We start from the raw sequence: 19,144 nt of genomic DNA, 5'->3' as shown, positions 1-19,144 counted from the left end.
AATGGAGACACGAGTGGTGTGCTCTGATTGGTGGACAGGAATGTACTAAAAACTACATTTAGTAATGGGAAATGTATTTTTTTTAGTCAAACGTCTTCTGCTCGGGCATACTTTCACCTTGAAACTCCATTTAAACTTTAAAATGGAGACACGAGTGGTGTGCTCTGATTGGTGGACAGGAATGTACTAAAAACTACATTTAGTAGTGGGAAATGTAGTTTTTTTAGTCAAACGTCTTCTGCTGGGGCATACTTTCACCTAGAAACTCCGTTTAAACTTTAAACTTTTACAGACACACCCACTGCCTCCCTCTCAAAATTTCCCGGCGGGGGAATTTTCTAGTTACTAGTTATTGTTTAATTAATCAGCTTGGTTTGTGTTGTCAGACATCCGTATTCATGTTTCAGGTATGTTGTCGAGAGCTGTGTGGCTGAGAAGAAGAATGGTGACATCTAAAGTTTTTGAATTACAGTACGTCAAAATACTCAAAACGGACTGCTCTGACAGTTAAGTCAGCAAGCAGTCTCTGTATTTGCCTCTAAAACAACTCCGTCTCGTTTGAAATCTCGAAGAATCTCATCGTAATGTATATACACTCCAGCAGTAGCCCCCGTGGCCCTTTCAAAATTTCCCGGCGGGGGAATTTTCTAGTTTATATTTCATATCAAATGATTTATTCACAGTGACATGTATAACTAAGATTGTTCATAGAAAGGCTGTATGAGGAGCGCAACTCATGCAAGGGCATGAAATTCTCCCTGTTGTTGTCGCACTAGTAGGATGGGGTGAAACCACCATGTCCATGTCCATTTCATCGCTGTAATGTTGCATTAATAATAACCGCAGCAGCACTCTTCTGGCTATAATGGGATTCATTTTGCACTATAATAATAAAGATGCCAGAAGCAGCCTAAAGAAGCCAGCAAGCGATTTCATTGGTGGATCCGCAAAGGCATCTCCCCCATGCGGCAGACTCACCTTCCCTTGTCCGGCACCAGTCCATCAATGCACGGGTGTAGTGTGAACGCGGCCTTATGTTTTACATTTTGTTTATACTGTGTGTGTGTGTGCATATGTGTGTGTTTTATTTCACAGAATAAACACAACCAGATCAGTCAGACTAAAATCCGTGTGGCCTCCACCCTCCTCTTCATTCTGGCTGGATGCATCTTGTTCGTCACCATCCCAGCTGTGATCTTCCAACACATCGAGGGCTGGACGGCTCTGGAGTCAACGTATTTTGTTGTCATCACTCTGACCACAGTTGGAATAGGTGACTATGTTGCAGGTGAGAGCTTATCATTTGTAGTATTAATGAACAGAAATATCTTGATTACCTGAATAGTTTCTGACATATTGTTCATAATCAATAAATACATCAGAAAGAACTTCCTACTTAAATGAAAAGTCAAAAAAACAATGGGACAAAGCCAAAATCCCGTCGGGTTCCAAAAGTCTCACTCGGGTGTGAAGACTGGTTTGAACTCAAACTTTGAGCTTCTATTGGATTAAGTCTACCTGAACTCGGGAGAGTTTTTGTGACACGTCCCCAACCTCAACTTGGCCATAAAACAGGGCATGCATTCCTGCCTTTCCACTGTACCACCAGTTAAGGTCTCCACAAATGTTTTTTCATTTAAGTAATCATCTCGACAATCAATGGTAGGGCTGCACAATATTGGAAAAAACTAACATTGCAATTTTTTTCAACCCTGCGATATATATTGCGATATTACATTCAGGAATTTTCACCGGATGACCTGAATAGCACTTTATGCTATGCTGCACTGCACTGCAGAAATCTTGTGGACAATTAACCTGCACTGATCTTACCTCTTTTTGTGAACGTTAGTAGAATGGCTTCTGTCTGTTTTAGATTTTTTTTTGTTTTTTTTTGCTTGCTTTTATTGTGCTGGGACTTGAGTGCATGTTTTGTTCTATCACGTATAATTATATTATATTAAAATGGAACATTCCAGCTTCATAATTAAATTAAGAAACTAACAATGAGTGATAAACATGTTTCAACCTTTTATTCAACAACTGAATTACTGAAATCTTTTACAGTAAAACTAAACATCTTTCTTTTTTAATCAAAAATGATAAAAATAAATAAGAGCAGAATCTAGAAGGAAAGAAGTTAACACGATTTCAACAAAACTATATAAAACATATTAGCATATTGCTAGCTGCCTTAGTGATTTACAACATACACCTTAAACAACTTGTGATAAGTTGTAACACTTGCAAAGGCTTCTGAAATGTTTTTTTGTTTTGGACGACATTCAGATCTGGCTTTGCATTCGTCATACTGAGCTGTGTGGTGCCGACGTACAAGTTTGTTGTGTTACCGCTTGTTGTGGCAACAGATGAAAGGCACTACCGACAAAGAACGCATGCTTGGTCGACATCATCCTTCTTGTAACCGAAATAAGTCCAGATAACTGACAATGCTTTTCTTTTTGGCAAAAAGTCTTCATTTTTGGTTTACTCTTGTTCGTTGCTCATTTTGCAAACATTGTTGTCGCCAGCGACTTACTCCATGTGCAGGGTCGTGGTTTCCTCCTCTCTAATTTTGATTGCCGGCTGGCAGGGTAGTCTGCTTGGCAACTGAGTAAAGAACGAATGTGATTGGTGGATCGCTGCACAGCACACGCTACCCTTGAAATGAGATGGGTTAATTCGCCTCCTACATCGCAGGCTCTGCAATGTGACTATTGCTCACACGTACATTGCGATGACAATGCTCAAACTATATATCGTGCAGCCCTAATCGCTGGTAAGCGACAGACTGTTTTGCCTCTTATCTGTGGGAGACTTTTTCTTTCCTTTTTTTACTCTTTATTTTTGGGATTTAGTATCACTATACAACCAGTGATCCTAATCTACCTGCAGAAGGAAGACACAAACAACTGTTCTTCACAATAGAGAAGGATTACTTCCTTAACCTGTTAAGCCCGATCAGCCCGTTGAAGGGCCGAACAAACTACAGCCATATTAATCCACTATCACTCCGAAATTTCTGCAGTCAGATGTCTCATTTACAGTTTCTCTGTACTCGGAAAGCAGAAGTGATGTTGGCTCACCAACACTTGCACAATTGCATGCCCATGTACCAGCGGAGAACTGTCACTCAGGACCTTCAAGGAGAAGGACACGGAGAAGGAGATGGAGAAGCTGATGCCGGCTATAAGGACATGAAGACCATGAATCCATTTATTGCTCCAAGTGCGATGTGTCACTTTGCCTCGTTCCTGAGAGAAACTTCTTTCTGGAGTATAATGGGATGGAACAGAGTGAGTAATGACCCCAGCCTAACCCTCCTGAGACACCAAGAATGTGCATATGAGCCTTATTATTGTGAAGCAATTCTTTATTTACTTTGGGTACTTTGGGTAGGTAGGGGTTTCTTTATGAAAATATGTCTAGGGCATAACAGGTTAACCCGCACATTTTCATCCAAGTCAACTCCCTGAATATCCTTTGCTGCAGCATGAGGACCAGCTGCCGTTAATCCACTGACGAGCAAGATAATGTCCCCGTTATTGCCCTGGCCTGAGAATGACGCACGCATCAATAGACTTTCAACACAACTTCATAGCTCTGTGAAGCGATCACAAGTGAGAGGCTTTGCTGGGTCTCTACCCAGCAAAGCCTCTCACTTGTGATCGCTAACCTGTCTCTACAGGTTAGCTACCATGTATTTAAGGATAACTTATTGTTGCTTCTCGTTATGGTGTCTTGACCCTTGACCCTGTTTTACAACAACCGAGTCCTGGTTACAGTTTTTTCTTTTACGATTGCTAAAACAATTTTTTCAATACTTTCAACAACTTTCCTAAACTTTTGACGCACCAACACACCTACCACACACACTTGGCAAAACACTTAATTTCATGCTCAAAATCACACATTGTTAAATAAAATCCAACATTAATTTTCAAAATACAATAATACCCGAACATGTCTACCAAACACTAACACATGTTCTCTTCCAACAGGAACATTTAATCAATCATAACTAGTGCTGTCAATCAATTAAAACAAATTAACTAATTGATCGCACAATTTGCCGTAATTAATCGCAATTAATTGCTTTCTTTCTTCTTAAGAATAAAGTATGTTATAATGGATATTTAAATGTAAAATGATGGAATTTATGTAAAATCAACACAAAGGAAGTATTTAATAGGGTTGCACATCTCTTTGTGATAAACGGTTCGATATGCATCTAGATACACAGGTTACGATTCGATTCAAAAACGATATCCTTTTATTACAGACCGATTCGATTCGAATCGATTCCATACAGTGTAACAACGATTCGATTTGATTCTACGTAGGGTTGCACATCTCTCTGTGATAAACGATTCGATATGCATCTAGATACACAGGTTACGATTCGATTCAAAAACGATATCCTTTTATTGCAGACCGATTCAAATCGATTCCATACAGTGTAAGAACGATACGATTTGATTCTACGGTTAATGTTTGTTGTAGATATTTTATAAAATAAAGAAGCCAATTCTATGAATGTGACAGTACAATAGTTTCTTTACAAATATGTAAAATACCACACATCCCCAAACATTGTGGCTGTATAGCACTGGTAAAAAAAAAACATAACAAAATCACATGTCAATGTATTTATTTTTAGACCAAAAAAAAGGCTCTGGCTGAATCGTTGGATGTGAACTCCAGAGGTAAAAGTAGCACAGAATACTAACAACGAAGTGCAATATTTCAGCCTGAGCATAGTGTTTTGAACACTAGAGGTAGGTAACAAAGGTGCAACATTTCAATGTAAACAAGTTACACACCTATAAACAAACATCTCAAAATGTGGCAACAATGCACACAGTGACAAGTGCTTTGTGTAAAATATTAGAGAAAATAAATACATATGTAAAATAAATCAAACTACTGTGTGTGAGGTACCATTTCCCAGATCAGCTAATGTGCATTCTCATCATCACTGTCATCTGTTTTTTTGGAGGGCAGATTCTTTTTAAGGAAAATCAACTGATCCACATGCTCATGTTTGAGTAGACTACGTTTTGTGGAAACAATGTCTCCTGCAGTACTGAACACCCGTTCAGATGCCACACTGGTGGCCGGGATGCAGAGGTATCTTTTAGCGAGAGATGACAGCAGTGGCATGTCCTACTGCTCTTTCCACCACTGTAGTGGGTTTTTTTGCAGGGGCAACAGACCACGCTCTCTGTACCTCTTGACTTCTTCACTGGCCTTGTCTCTTACAGATGTATCTGCCATCCTCACTTCAAAGTCTTTTCCCAACAGCTGGTCCAACGCTGACATTTTCTTCTTTTTGACAGGAGGGTCATCATCTGAAAGAGAAAACTATATATATATAAAAATATGCTAATATTTTATAGCTGCAGCATGAGTTTAAGCCATTGTCAACTCTTTCTTGATTACAAGTTATAAAATACACAAACCTTCTGGCTCATCTTGGTTCTGGGGTGCATCAATGCTGATGTCCAGATCTCCAAGGGCAGGTTCAGTCTGACATGGATTTGTCTGCAGTGGGCCTCTCTGGACTGGATCCCCTGTTGCCTAGAAATAAAATATATAAGACAGTTAGTTTGTAGTGTACACAATCAAACAGACAGTAACAGCAGTCAGAATAAATCTAATGACAGCATACTAAAGAATGCACTGTAATATGTATTTTGTGTTGAGTAAATGATGTTGTGTTGGGGGATTTACCTTGTTATGCAGGGATGTAGCTTCTGTTGTTATGCTCGTGAACGTCTGCTCAGCATCATGCTCCGTCAGGAAGGGCAGAGATTTGAAGCGGGGGTCCAGAGCTGCTGCAGTGTAGAAGAGATCATCCAGGCCGGTGTAGCGCTTCTCCAAGTCATTTCTGAATGCTTGTTTCATCTCTCTGATTACCACCGAGTCTTCATCTGATGCTTCAAAGTTCTTTTTAAGCTTCGCTCTGACAGGGGAAATCATTGAGAGTGTGGGCCGCTTGTCTTCACACATGCTGGTGGTCACAAGTTTGACCGGCGCCATCAGCTTGACAATGTCTTCAACATCGCAAAAGTCTTTGTCCTTAAGAGTGTTAATCTCTGCTCCTCTTCTGAGATCCCTGGACATAAGTGCAGCAGAAATGGCAGGCTGCTATTCCAGTACACGTTCAAGCATATTCTGGGTACTGTTCCACCGGGTGGACACGTCTTGGATGAGTTTGTGGATAGGCAAGGCCAGTTGTTTCTGTTTGTCTTGTAGAATTTCTGCTGCCCTGACACTGCGGTGAAAAAAGCCAACCACTCTCCTCACCCTCCCCAGCAACCTTGCTACTGTGTCCACTTTGAAGGCTTTCTGTGTGGCCAGATTTATTGTGTGCAAAGCACATGAGGTGAGGGCTCATTTCTGCTTCTATGCCAGCTGTTTGTGGCATTGTCAGTTACCAGGGCTGGCTCTTTATCAAGAAGGTTCCAGTCAGCACATGCCTGCTTCAGCAGAGCACCTACATTCTTCCCAGTGTGGGATCCTTTGAATGCCCTGGTCTGTAAGACATGAACATTTAACTTCCAATCTGGAGCGATGTGGTGGGCTGTGATCGTCACATAAGACTCCGTCGCACACGAAGTCCAAGCGTCTGTTGTTATTGCCACTCGCTCTGCATTTGCAAGTACTTTTTCAACTTGGCTCTTAACTTCGGCATACAACGCTGGCATGCACGTGTATGTCATATGATTTCGGGACGGTATCTTATACCTGGGCTCTAACGTATGAATCAAATCCTGAAATCCTTCCCACTCAACTATGTTGTAAGGACATAATCCCTTGGCAATAAAACACGTTATTGATGCCATGATTTCCTTAGCGCGTGCTGAATTGTGACCAAGTTGCCCGAATAAGTTGGAAATGGCGTTCCCTGTTTTTGGCTGTGTGCTACTGCTTGCTGCACGCTCCTGCTCGTTGGCACGGGGGTTGAACTCACCGTACGCTTGACCGCGTTTCCTCCTTGCATGCTGGTCGAGATTTGTAGTGCTGCCAGTGTACGTCAACGACGCTCTACACAGTTTACAAATAGCATGGCTTCTGTCGAGCTTCCCTTCCTTCTTATAAAATCCAAAAATGGTCCACACTTTGGATTTTTGTTTCCCCGGTGCATTGAAAATCTTTTTCGGTGCATTATCACCTTCGGTCAGGCTGACGCTTTCGTTTTCCACCTCCTCCATTTTCCGTGTTGTCCCTTGTTTACAGCGTTTCGCGGGCAGCTTCAGCTCTCGCGTTGTTTTAGAGACGCTGGTGTAATGCCGCCAACCGATTCAAAGTCTCGCGATACCCGATCCATGACTCTGTAACCGATTCATCTAGGAATTCATTGATAATTCGTATCGATTGAGGAGGCTGCTACCGATGCAGCCGTATCTCTCACTTGTTGAACCGAATATCCGGTTGCATCGGTTAATCGTTTACAACCCTAGTATTTAAATTAAAATACTATTGTTAAATAGCAGCTTTTTTTTACTTTAAGCACAGATTCTCTCATGTGAACTACAGATTTCCAAAGAAACCATCAAGGCCATCAAAATTAACTGTCATCTTGAAAAAGGCATATTTCTTATATGCACTAACAGAACATTTCAAACAAGGAAATATTCTGCTGTAAAGTCAGAATGATAAATCCTTTTCACTCCATAGAACAAGTCAGCTTAGTCCTCCTTTAAATTCAGCTCGTTACTGAGACAGACCAGTCTGTTTATTTTGTCAGAGGACAAAGCAGCACACGCCACATCTAGGCTGTGTTCGAAATGCCATACTAACGTCATACTCAATTGTGATGTAAATTTGAGTACGTAGTACGTTCACATACAATAGTATGTGAATTTGTTTATGCGAGAAATGCCCGGATGTATACTGCATTGGCAAGAATTTCTGAGCATACAGCGGACCTTGCTAAATCTACTCAACTTGCCCAAAATGCATTGCGGCTCGTCTGACTTCTGAAAAGTTTTGGATAATGGCGGACGATTGCTGTGATTCTGGCGACAGCCCGACACAAACCGCGTACACATGTAAGTAAACTGTAACACGATTTTTATGTTTCCAGCTGACTTTTAAATCGTATTGATAATGAACGTTACTTTATTGTTGTTGGAATTGTACGTTAACGTTATGAATCGGAGGTCCAGCCGGCTAGCCTACTGACGGTAATTTACCATAGAGGTTAGCGAGCGTAACCGAAGCAGCAAATGTGCCGTTTTTACTGACGTTAACTAAGAAGATGGTGCTTATGTTAAACCGTGGTTATATATTTACTAACGGTGATTAATAACGCTGTGCACCGTTGACGGATGCAGACACCGAACGCCATTCAGTGGAGGGAACGATAAGAAGAAGTTCACCGGCAGGAGGGATGCTGCTCTGAGAGGCTTCACTTAAGAAAATGTGGTATTAAATGTTATAATTCTCATATGCAGGGCTTAACAACTACTGGTGCATATTTAGCTTCTCAATTATATAAGGTTGAACACCAGCGTATATAGATGGGAGATGTACTGCTCTCCTGAGATGTCTACCTGAAACGTTCTGTTTAACAGCAAGAAATCATCAATGAGCTGTAACACTTTTCTACGTGCTCTTCTTCATATAGGATGTTTATTGAAGAACATTAGATGGAGGGAAGGTGGAGCCGGATGGACAAAGAAGAAGTGGGAGAACATGAAGCAGAAATACAAGGTGAGTTGGAAGCAGTTTAAAGTATTGAACACTATAAAAGAAACAAGATGAAGTTGCCTTTCTTATTAATAATCAGGCAAAGTCAGTGCTGGGTAATGTCTACAATGTGTTCAAACATCAGAGTCCATTAAGTTGGTCCCATGTGGTACAGTATTACAGTACATATTATAATATATGACTAGTGGAGAATAGTTGATCTAAACAATGATTATGAGAAGTGTTGTTTTGTATGAACTGAAGGTGTCGGCACTGAGGGAGGAGCGGTCATCGCTGCACACTGGAAGTGTTTGTTGTCATGGATGAGGTGATGGAGCAAAGACCTGCTATTACTCCACTACACCCCATCTCCTCAGCCATGATGCCAGCCACTGCAGCAGGGTCTCTCCTCCAGAGCAGGAGGGAAATAGACCTGCAGGCCTAAAACATGAGTCAACAATCATATATATATTCAGATATTTATTATTTAGATTTGTACACAACCTAATAATCGTAAAACATTAAACAGGAAACATTTGTCTAAAGAACTTCTACTGTGTGGTATTACTTATAAACTGCACCACTGATAAACACAAATAAAACCTCAACAATAATCATGTTCCTGCAACACAGGGATCTGGACATTTGGAGCAGACACCGCAGCTATGAGCCTCTGAGGATGTCCCAGGACTGCTGGAGTGGCTGGGCTTCGTCGCTGTCAGCCCCATCACCACCGTGGAACTATGGACATGGAACCCATCTGTTCTGTTAGTAAGCAGTGGACGAGGTTCTCCGTGGAACGCCTTGAAAGACAGAAGTCCTTCCTTAAATCCCGTTACCCAAAGTAGAGGCCCATCGGGGGAACATGAGGATTGACCTGCAGTACGGCCGTCTGGCACCAACCTGTAACAGAAAACACAAGATATTACATTTATTCTGAATGTTTTTCAGAATAAATGTGCACAGGGCCCCTGATAACGGTTAGCTGTTCTGCAGGATAGCTTTAGGCCCTGTTTAGGTCATCAGTGGAAATACTAAAGTCATTAAAACACTAAAATCATGTGGTTATACAAAATTCTTATAACATTCCCTCCTGACAGCTGGGATCGGCTCCAGCCCCCCCGTGACCCTAAATACAGGATAAGCGGTAGAAAATGGATGGATGGATGGATGGATTCCCTCCTGTTTATGCTTATCTTAAGCATAATCATTAGTTACATTTTGTGGAGGGTGAGAGCGAAAACCCAGTCAGGCAGTTTCTTAGCAACTTCCAGTGACCATCTTTACATTCAGGCAGGGAAATTCTCTCACGGCCCCTCTGCCTACAGGAGACCGCCTTGTGGTCCTCCAGTCCAATCGGGAAAAACAATGATTCAATTCAAACAAGGTTATACATTATACATCTAGCAAATCTAATCTCTAACAGTCTAAAGCTTAATAGGAAGGAAGAATAGAAATCAAACAAAATGTCCAACGCAGGCTGGTCAACCCATCGATCCCGTTAGTTGAACCTGGCCCTACCTAAGAAATCTCACCCTAAGCTCGTGGCAAACAATAAAACATTACAGACTTCCTTCCATCATGTGATTAACATATGTATACATAGTGGAGACAACATCTTTCTCTTGACGCTGCACTCGTAATGCTTATCAGTATCTTACATCTTCCTTTTGGGATTTTCTGTAAATACATCATTGTGCTGTGGAATTTATGTTTTTATTTAAACTACTAATCATAGAAATCCTCCAAGTCCCCGCACATGTCCTCAGCTTCCAGATCACCTGGAACTTTCTGCTCACCTAGGAATCTGGAAGCACACTTCACAGGGGTTATTTCATCGTCACTGTAATCTGATAGATATGATGTTGCATCACCTTTATCCTCCTCATCCGGCACTCTGGTGTACAGTAACATCTTGTTCATGGCAACGTCAATCAGCCTCTGAACTAAGTTTCTTGGGAATGGAACACAACAACAACACAACGTAGTCAGAATTATGGTCATTATATTTATGGTTATCAAAACTGATTGTATGAGCGCTGACCACCTCCCAAACATGCTCTCCATCCATGAAAAGTAAGGGTGCTCGTCAATACCTGAGTTTTCTGCGAACTCCTCGGATAACGATGTCAAACCTGCCAGCTCCCTAGTCACACTGCTGTCAGGGGCGGTGTTATTGGGAATGAAAGTGCAACACATATCCCCAAACATCTTACACACGCCTCCCTTCTTGGCCAGCAGCATGTCCAGCGCCAGCCGTTTCTGTCGTGCCATGAGACTAGTCCTATCTAATTGTGAAGACAACCCCTTGATGCTGTCTCTGACATAATTGATGAACCTTTGTTGGTTATAATACAAATAGTTAATCCAATCAATTGTTAATGTTGGTCTAAGTGTCTTACCACCGCAGAACCACCAGATGTCCGCCCTGGTCACAAGTTGTCTTCTCACCCACGCATCCTGCACACCCCCTTCTCCTGCTGATAACTTCAGGGTTAGATTACAGGGAGCCAAAGTTCCTACACTAACCGTACCTTCTTCTCTAGACAGACAGGTGTAGTTGCCGTCATATGGCTCAAACCAGGGTGGCCGCGTGTGAGTTGGCACAGGGGGAAACAATTGGTGTACAGTGGTGCAGTTCCTGTCAGCGAGTAGAGACACAAAGTTATACAATTTGCGGTCCAATTTCTCTTTTAGCTCTTAATTTGGCTGGTGTTGAATTAGCTAGCGTTGTATTGGCTAGTGTCGAATTTACAATCAGTGATTCAGCTGCGGTGCGATTGTTGTTGCCATTCGATTGTTGAGACTGAAGTTTGTGTACCCAGAGTATCGGAACTACCACTATCACTGCTACCAGACTGATTAGACACAGTGTTCCTCTCATACCGCATCCCGTCCTTCGGTATGGATTCCACGGTCTATCTGCCATGGTGTGGTGTTTTTACTTATCTGTCTCCCCTGGAGTGCTGTATGCTCTCTTACAGTGTGTCAGATGAACCCACGTTCCTCTCTCAGCGATGTGGACTGCTGTCGGTGTAGATAGCAGAACCTGATATGGACCTTCCCAGCGAGGAGATGACCAGTGATAACGGCAATGAAACTTTTAGTTGAATGTTAGACATTTCTGATAATTTAGCCATGACTTGGTTTCTGAAATGTGGACTGTTATCACAATAAATTGTTTCTGGGAATCCAAATCTTAGTGCAATAATAGTAGCAAGGATTTTTGCTACCACTATAGCGTTGTTTGTTGCTGTTGGTGTGATTTCAACCCATTTTGAAAACATATCTACTATTACCAGACAGTATTTCTTCCCCTCTGATTTGTTTAGTTCGATGAAGGCCATGCATATTGTTTGGAAAGGATATTCAGCTTTCGGGAACGCTCCTCTTTTAGGTCTCATTCTTCCTTGCGAGTTGTGCTTGGAGCGAACAGGATGCACAAACATTTTTAGAGTAATTTTGAAATCCATATGTTGTAAAACATTTACTTATCATTGTCACCATCCCTCCTGTTGAGACATGGGTAATTCCATGGCTCAAAATAGCTGCAAATCGATAGAGGGTTTTAGGAAGGATGGGCTTACCCTCAGGTCATCTCCAGATGGCATCGTCTGTTTGTTTTGCTCCTTTGTCTCGCCACAGTGTTCTCTCAGTGTCTGGTGTTGTGGCTTGCATGTCCTTTAAGATATCATGGCCAATGTGTTCTGTGTCAGTATCAGTTACAAAAATGTGATCTGAGTCCCGTCCCTCTGTTGCTGCACGTTTAGCTTCTTCATCTGCTTTGCGATTTCCTCATGAAACTGGATTTTTCCTGCAGGAACCATCAACAAACATTGTTATGTCTGGATGTGTGAGTGGTGTATCAGTCAGGTCTGCTCTCAGCAAAACAGTCTCCTCAGTTTTAGCTAAGCAGTCATGTTTCTCACCGTCCTGTTCGTGTGGCAAAAGTGTAGATGGATTCAATGTGTTGCAGCGTTCGATTGTCAAATGTGGCTGCACCATTAGTATTGTCATACAATTGAGATGCCGTGCTGGTGACATGAAAGCTACTTTGTTTTGCATCAGAAGTCCAGAAACCACATGTGAAATCTTCAATGTCAATGGATGAAATAACACGAGTGAAGTTGAACTCTGTACAGCAATAGCTGCTGTCTGCACTGCCTGTAAGCATGGAGGCATAGCTCTTGCTATGGGATCAAGTTTAGAATAGTAATAAGCTATCGGTCGTAGTTTCTGTCTAAAAGGCTGTGTTAGTACGCTGGTCATGAATCCTTGTCTCGCGTCACATATTTGGATGAATTGGATGGTTTTTTGTAGTCTGGGAGTGCTAATACTGATGTGCTCACTAAAACCTGTTTTAATTGTTTGAAGGATTGTTCTGCCTCCTGCGTCCAGATAATATTATCACCGGTTGCCATAAGGTGATCATAGATTAGACCCTGCAGTGGTTGTGCTAATTCAGCGTAATTAGCAATCCATTGCCTGCAAAAGCCTGTCATGCCTAAGAATTACATCATTTGCTTTTTTTTATTTTTAGTTTTGGAGTTTGGAATAGCTTCTTTGCGTTTGTCATCGAGATGTTTTCCTTCCTGAGATATGTTGAAACCCAAATACTTCACCGTTTGTTTCCACAACTGGAGTTTGTTTCCACAACTGGAGTTTGTTTCTACTTGCCTTGTGACCTTGTTCAGCTAAAAACTTCAGCAGCGCCAGAGTGTCTGTTTTACAGTCAGCTTGAGTTTTTGAAGCTATCAAAATATCATCGACATACAACAGAATTTGACTTTGTTTTGGTGGGTTAAATTTGGCTAGATTAGAAGACATTGCCTGCGAGAAAATGGTAGGACTTTCACAATATCCCTGAGGGATCCTTGTGTAAGTGTACTTCTTTCCTCTGTATTGAAATGCAAACCAAAACTGTGAGTCTGGGTGCACTGGAATAGAGAAGAAAGCATTCGCTAGATCAATAACTGAGAAGAATTTGGCCTGTGGACTTAGCTCATTTATCAGCGTATGTGGATCTGGCACTAGGGGCGCCCTTGGTATCACAGCTCTGTTGACAGCCTGCAAGTCTTGAACCATGCGCCATCCTGTAGATGGTGCTGCTTTTTTGACTGGAAACAGAGGTGTGTTACAGGGTGACTCAGGACATTCTATGATGATCCCTGCTTTAGCCAGATCTTTTATGATTGGTTCTATGCCTGCTTCGGCCTCCAGTTTAAGTGGATACTGACGTTGACATGGTCTGAATGATCCTTTTGGTGTAATTTTTATCGGTTCTATATCTTTAATTTTACCCACATCTGCAGACCCAGTTGACCATGATATTAGTGGAACACCTGTTAACTGATGTTCCTCTTCTTCAGTTAATTGGTATCATTCCGCCACGTTTTGTTTGTTCCCCCCTTTTAGATGAACAGCCTTTGTACCGTTTTGTTACCCAATTTAGCTGCATGATATAAATCTCCAATTTGGGTAAAAAGCTAACTCCCCAATAAGTTAACTGGGCTTAGTTTTGAGATGGCCATCGATGTTTGTACTTTTCTTTTGGTGTTAGGATCCTCGATCCACACTGGGTCGCACATTGGTTCGATTATCACAGGCTGATTTAACTCTGATTCCGTCTGTCCTTGATTGAATTAGACCCCAAGCATCTTCCTCCCGCACAACTGATTTCCATGCACCAGTATCGCACAGGAATTTTATTTTGCGATTGTTTACTTTTAATGTAACAAACAGTTTCTCTCCTAAGCTTAACAAGACGTCTATTGTTACAACTGAAAGGACTTTATCTGCCTCTGTGTCTGCTCCCTGTGTGTGTGTGTGTGTGTGTGTGTGTGTGTGCGGAGACTCTGTGGGCTGTGTGTGTGTGTCAGTAGACTCTGTGGGCTGTGTGTGTGTGTGTGTGTCATTACGACCTGTCTGCTGAGATAGTCACACAGTTGGTGATTCTCGGTGCCGGGGAGATGAGTCTCGGTTCCGCTTGGATCCTCTGTGTCCGCCTCTGTTCCCCCCTCCTCGTCTGCTTCTGGACCTGCAGTCTCTACTCCAATGTCCAAACTTACCACAGTTAAAGCAAGTGTCATCTCTATATTTTGATCTGCTCCCCTCTCCATCTCTCCTGTCCCCCCCCCTCTCGTATCTACCTCTCCCTCTCTGTGCACCCCCCCAGTACAGCACACCGCCGTCATCATCATCATCACAATCATCATCCAACACAAAGGCGTTATTTGACTTTCCCATTTTCTTATTTTTCTGCACCCCCTCGGCATGTACCTCGTGTTCTTTTAGGTTACGCAGGCCCGTAGTAGCATGTCCAATCAAATGCTTTTTAATGAACTGCGCCAGATCTGAGTCCATGCCGGTCAAAAATGCATTTTTGAGCTGCATGGCGTATGGACTATTGTCTATCTCATCGGCAGCTATGCCACTGTTAGCATCAAAGACTGTTTTGAGTCTGTCGAAGTATACCATAATTGGTTCGTCTTTTGTTTGTTTGCAATTAGTTATTTTGAAGTAATCTGCTCTACCACGGTATTGCGCAACCACTCTTATCAAGAGCCGATCTACGTGTGCTGACCAGTCGGTGGTATTAAACCCGTATGGATTGTTGGCATCGGCTGCATTAAGGGGATTCCAATTATCCTTAACCAGACACCAATCGCCCTTTAATACGTGTCGGAGTGCCTGTTCTACTTCCAGTGTATTTAGCCAGTAGCTGGCACACACCCTCCTGAATTGTATCTCAAATTCGGTGCTGTTGGTCTGAGGGTGAGGAATGCCAGCTGTGGCTTCTTTTACATCCGCGTCAACTCTGACTACCGGCGGCTGTTGGTCTACTCCCGCATGAGGATTTAGCATTTCAATCATAGGATAGATGTTCGCTACGCATTCTGTACTGTCGTATTCAAATTGTGGTGAAGTAAGAGGGCTGTATGTCTTACCGCTGCGGGTCACCCCCACACACCCATGGGTGTCTCGGGGTCTGTGGTGAGAAGTGCCCTATCATCCTGGAGGGGGTTGAGACTTGAACCGGCCCGGGGAGAGGTGGAGGCTGCGGAGGCTGCAGCTGATGGAGCTGATCCGGGTAGGGAGGAGGGACAGGCATCAGACACAGGGGAATCTCTCCGTTGCTCTCGGCGAGAATAAAGAACAGGATAAAGATTAGAACTTGTCTGTTTGGGTATTTCTTTTTCTTTTCTCTCCTGCTCTTGTTTTTCCTGCTCTTCCTGCTTCTGTTTCAGCAGCCCCTTGTATCTGTTTTCTGCCTCCGTCAACCAGATGTGAGCCTGTTCAAAACCATCTTTCTTTTGCATATACTTTGCTTTTTCTTTATACTCAGCTTCCGTGTTCCGGCCGCAACACGAATGGCTATTACCCATTTTATTTTATTTATATCTAGTTCACTCTATTCTATTTTATTCTGTATAGATTGTATATATATATATATATATATATACGAACAACTTTTAACAAACAATAAAAAAAATTAACATAAAAACTTAAGTTTGTCTTACCTGAGTGACTGCGCGGTTTTGATAACTCAGGCGGCCTGGGGGATCAAAGTAGTTCACGTCGTTCCAAAGACGTATTTACTGGCCTGGCATATATAATAAACTGTAGAAAACATTTGACAATTGTAATTTGACTTAAAAAATATTTAGAAATACTTAATTAACTGTAATAATAATCATGCGTTATATTTTGATAAGTAATTTTCATTAAACGGGAGCTAGAACCGCTAACGTAATCGATTCGGTTACGTGAGAGAAGATGAGGACGAGAAGTCAATAAAGTTAAAAAACAAAAAAAAATGTAGTATGAGATGTGTATACTTCAGTGTGAACAGTCCGAGGGTAACAGCATACTCAAACGTTCATTTAGTAGGCAGTATGCAGTACATACACGTTGAGTATGTAGTAGGCAGTACGTTAGTATGGCATTTCGAACACAGCCCTAGTGTTTCTCACGAAGACAAATTACTGGGATTATTAAAAAAAACTGCTTGGTGATCGCTCGCCACGACCCCCCCCCCCCCCCCCAACACAGCTGCGTTAATTTCGTTAAAAAATATATATATATTTCATGATTAACGCGTTAATTTTGACAGCACTAATCATAACACAACCTCATAAAAACAGATCTGTTCTCTGTGATTGATCTATTTGCATAACTTTGGCTGTTTCTCAGTACATTCGATATATTTGTTTCAATCTACAGTATGAACAGCTGTTCACTTTGACTTTAGCCTATAAATTGTATAGATTAGATTAGATTCAGCTTTATTCTCATTGTGCAGAGTACAATACAAAATGCTGTTAGCGTCTAACCTGAAATGCAAAAAGCATAAAGTGCGACGTAAAACATGAGGAAAGATTATCTAGTGTTCTATTTCAACACTATAAGATAAGACAATGACGAGAGTGTGGTTATGACAGTGAGTGGGTTGATGTACACTCTGACTGAAGCCAATAGAATCTATCATTGAGGCAAATCTATTACCTTGCTTTTTACTAACCACTAACGTGTCATCGAATTCTCCCTCCCTCCTCATTCCTTTCTTAGATCTCCCCTAGCTTGCCCTCCATTCAGAAATCAAGTGTGATGTGATCAGTTCAGTTTTTGGTCCCTGATCCCAGGATGGTGTCCCATCATTATCGATGGATTATTAATTATTCTAGGAATGTTTATAAACCAATTGATACTAATAATTATCCCTGATAATAACTAATTATCGAACCTGCTACCTTCTGAATTCCAACATAATTGTAGTTAACCAATTATTAACTAATAAATGGTCGCTGTCCATATAAATACTCGTAATCTGTCTATATATGTCAATTGAGTGGGAGGCAAGCCGTAGCTGGACCACTGAAGATGAAACCTAAGGACTGATAAGGTTTCTATTGATCCCAGTCAGCTAGAAGGCGTCCCAGATCCAGGATTTGATTTCCTTGTTACACGATGAGACAACTTTATAAGGTTCAGTCCAGTATTAACCCCCAGTTCTTTTGTTGGAAGCCCAAGGATAAACCGGAGAAATCTTCAGTTCACAAATATATAATTTATTTAGGTCACAGGTAAAGTATGACAGGCCTGGGCTCGGAATGGCAGAGCTCCCGCAGGATCTCAATCAGAACGAACCCCGTTTCTGGGTGCTGGTCACATTTTATCATCTTGGGCTGGGACTGCCCCATACAGAGGTCGAACTTGCACGCAACCGAGTCTTACTGGTCAGTTATCTCTGACGTTTCTTACTGAAATGTAATATGAAACCTGTATGGATGTTGTCCTTCAGGCGTGTATCTATTCTAGCAAACCTAACAGATCAAAGAGGGTCTTGAAGATTAAACAGGTTCCTGCTTATCAGGTTAAAATGTCACACTGTTCTAATGAGAGCACAACCAGTGATTTATACGAGTTCCGTGAAAAAGAACAAGTCTAAAGTGAACAAAGTAAAAGCCAATTCTAACACCAGTTAGGGTCAAGTTTCCTTTTCTGTGCCATGGGATCAAACATTGATACGTATTGAACTTCACATATGTGTTGATGTTGAAGCAGTGCTAAATAATAAATTTAGCAGTGTGTAAATAAAGTGAGTAATTTTGAGCAATATTGTCATTATGAGTCCTAATCATGATAATAATCAAGTTATTCCCAACAATAACAAAACTTAAATACATAAATTATCTATTCACCTATCAAGCTTCTAGTTTCAAAAAATCCCCTGATTGTTGTGATCATTTAGAGGTAATTTAGGATGCAATCAATCAGATTGCTGTATATTTGTGGTGACTCATCAGGATAATTTGTGTGTATCACCTTGTGGGGCATGACTTACCTGGGGAGAAAATTTTGTTTTGCAGGAAGGAATTTTGTGTGGTAGATGGATTGCTTCCGGCTTTGCTACAGTGCAGACGCTTTTCCTCTTTACTCTCACCCCTGCCTGCGATTTTCTGCTATTTTTTGCTATCTGCTTCTCCTCAATAAGAAACAAAGAGCAGCAGCTCCTGGATATTTACAAAACCAGTGGGATTATATTTTCTTTGAGATAAAACGGGCATTTTTCAATATTTTTACGACTTCCTCAACGCTACGCGAGGAGGCCTACCAAACAAGATAAGCCTGAGCCTGCTAAAGGTAATTAGCAGAAGATGCCTCCCTTCTCTACGGAAGATTACCATAAACTCCTACAGAAGATTTTACTGCTGGAAACAAAAATGAATCGGTTAGAAGTAAATGTAGAAGTGAATGGACTTTGTGGGAACAACACCACTCTAGCACTGACTCAAAACAGTGGACAGAAGCATGCTAGAACCCAGCTAAGTAGCAATAATGAAGCTATGAAGAAACGGGAGGATCCTGTACACGGTAATAAATCTACCAGCGATAATCCTCCCTGGAACACACTTGGTGCGAAGCCAAAGAGAAGACCATTTCCTTG

The 19,144-nt window shown here is 41.7% G+C and overlaps 1 protein-coding gene and 1 long non-coding RNA gene across 2 annotated transcripts in view; both read left to right on the top strand.

Moving 5' to 3' along the window:
• Positions 1-19,144, top strand: part of kcnk10a (potassium channel, subfamily K, member 10a) — a 102,447-nt gene that overhangs the window by 66,182 nt on the left and 17,121 nt on the right. The window contains exon 5 of the mRNA XM_084031065.1: positions 1,096-1,288. Within this exon, the coding sequence (XP_083887191.1) occupies positions 1,096-1,288 (193 nt within the window). The remainder of the gene's footprint in view (positions 1-1,095; positions 1,289-19,144) is intronic.
• LOC311027218 lies at positions 7,884-9,608 on the top strand. Its single transcript, XR_014598581.1, has 3 exons — positions 7,884-8,057; positions 8,636-8,721; positions 9,331-9,608. It is a non-coding gene; the product is annotated as an uncharacterized lncRNA (long non-coding RNA).

The sequence above is a fragment of the Eutrigla gurnardus genome, assembly GCF_963514095.1.
Source record: "Eutrigla gurnardus genome assembly, chromosome: 16".
NCBI classification, from domain to species: domain Eukaryota; kingdom Metazoa; phylum Chordata; class Actinopteri; order Perciformes; family Triglidae; genus Eutrigla; species Eutrigla gurnardus.
This window is presented reverse-complemented; position numbering and strand designations above follow the sequence as displayed.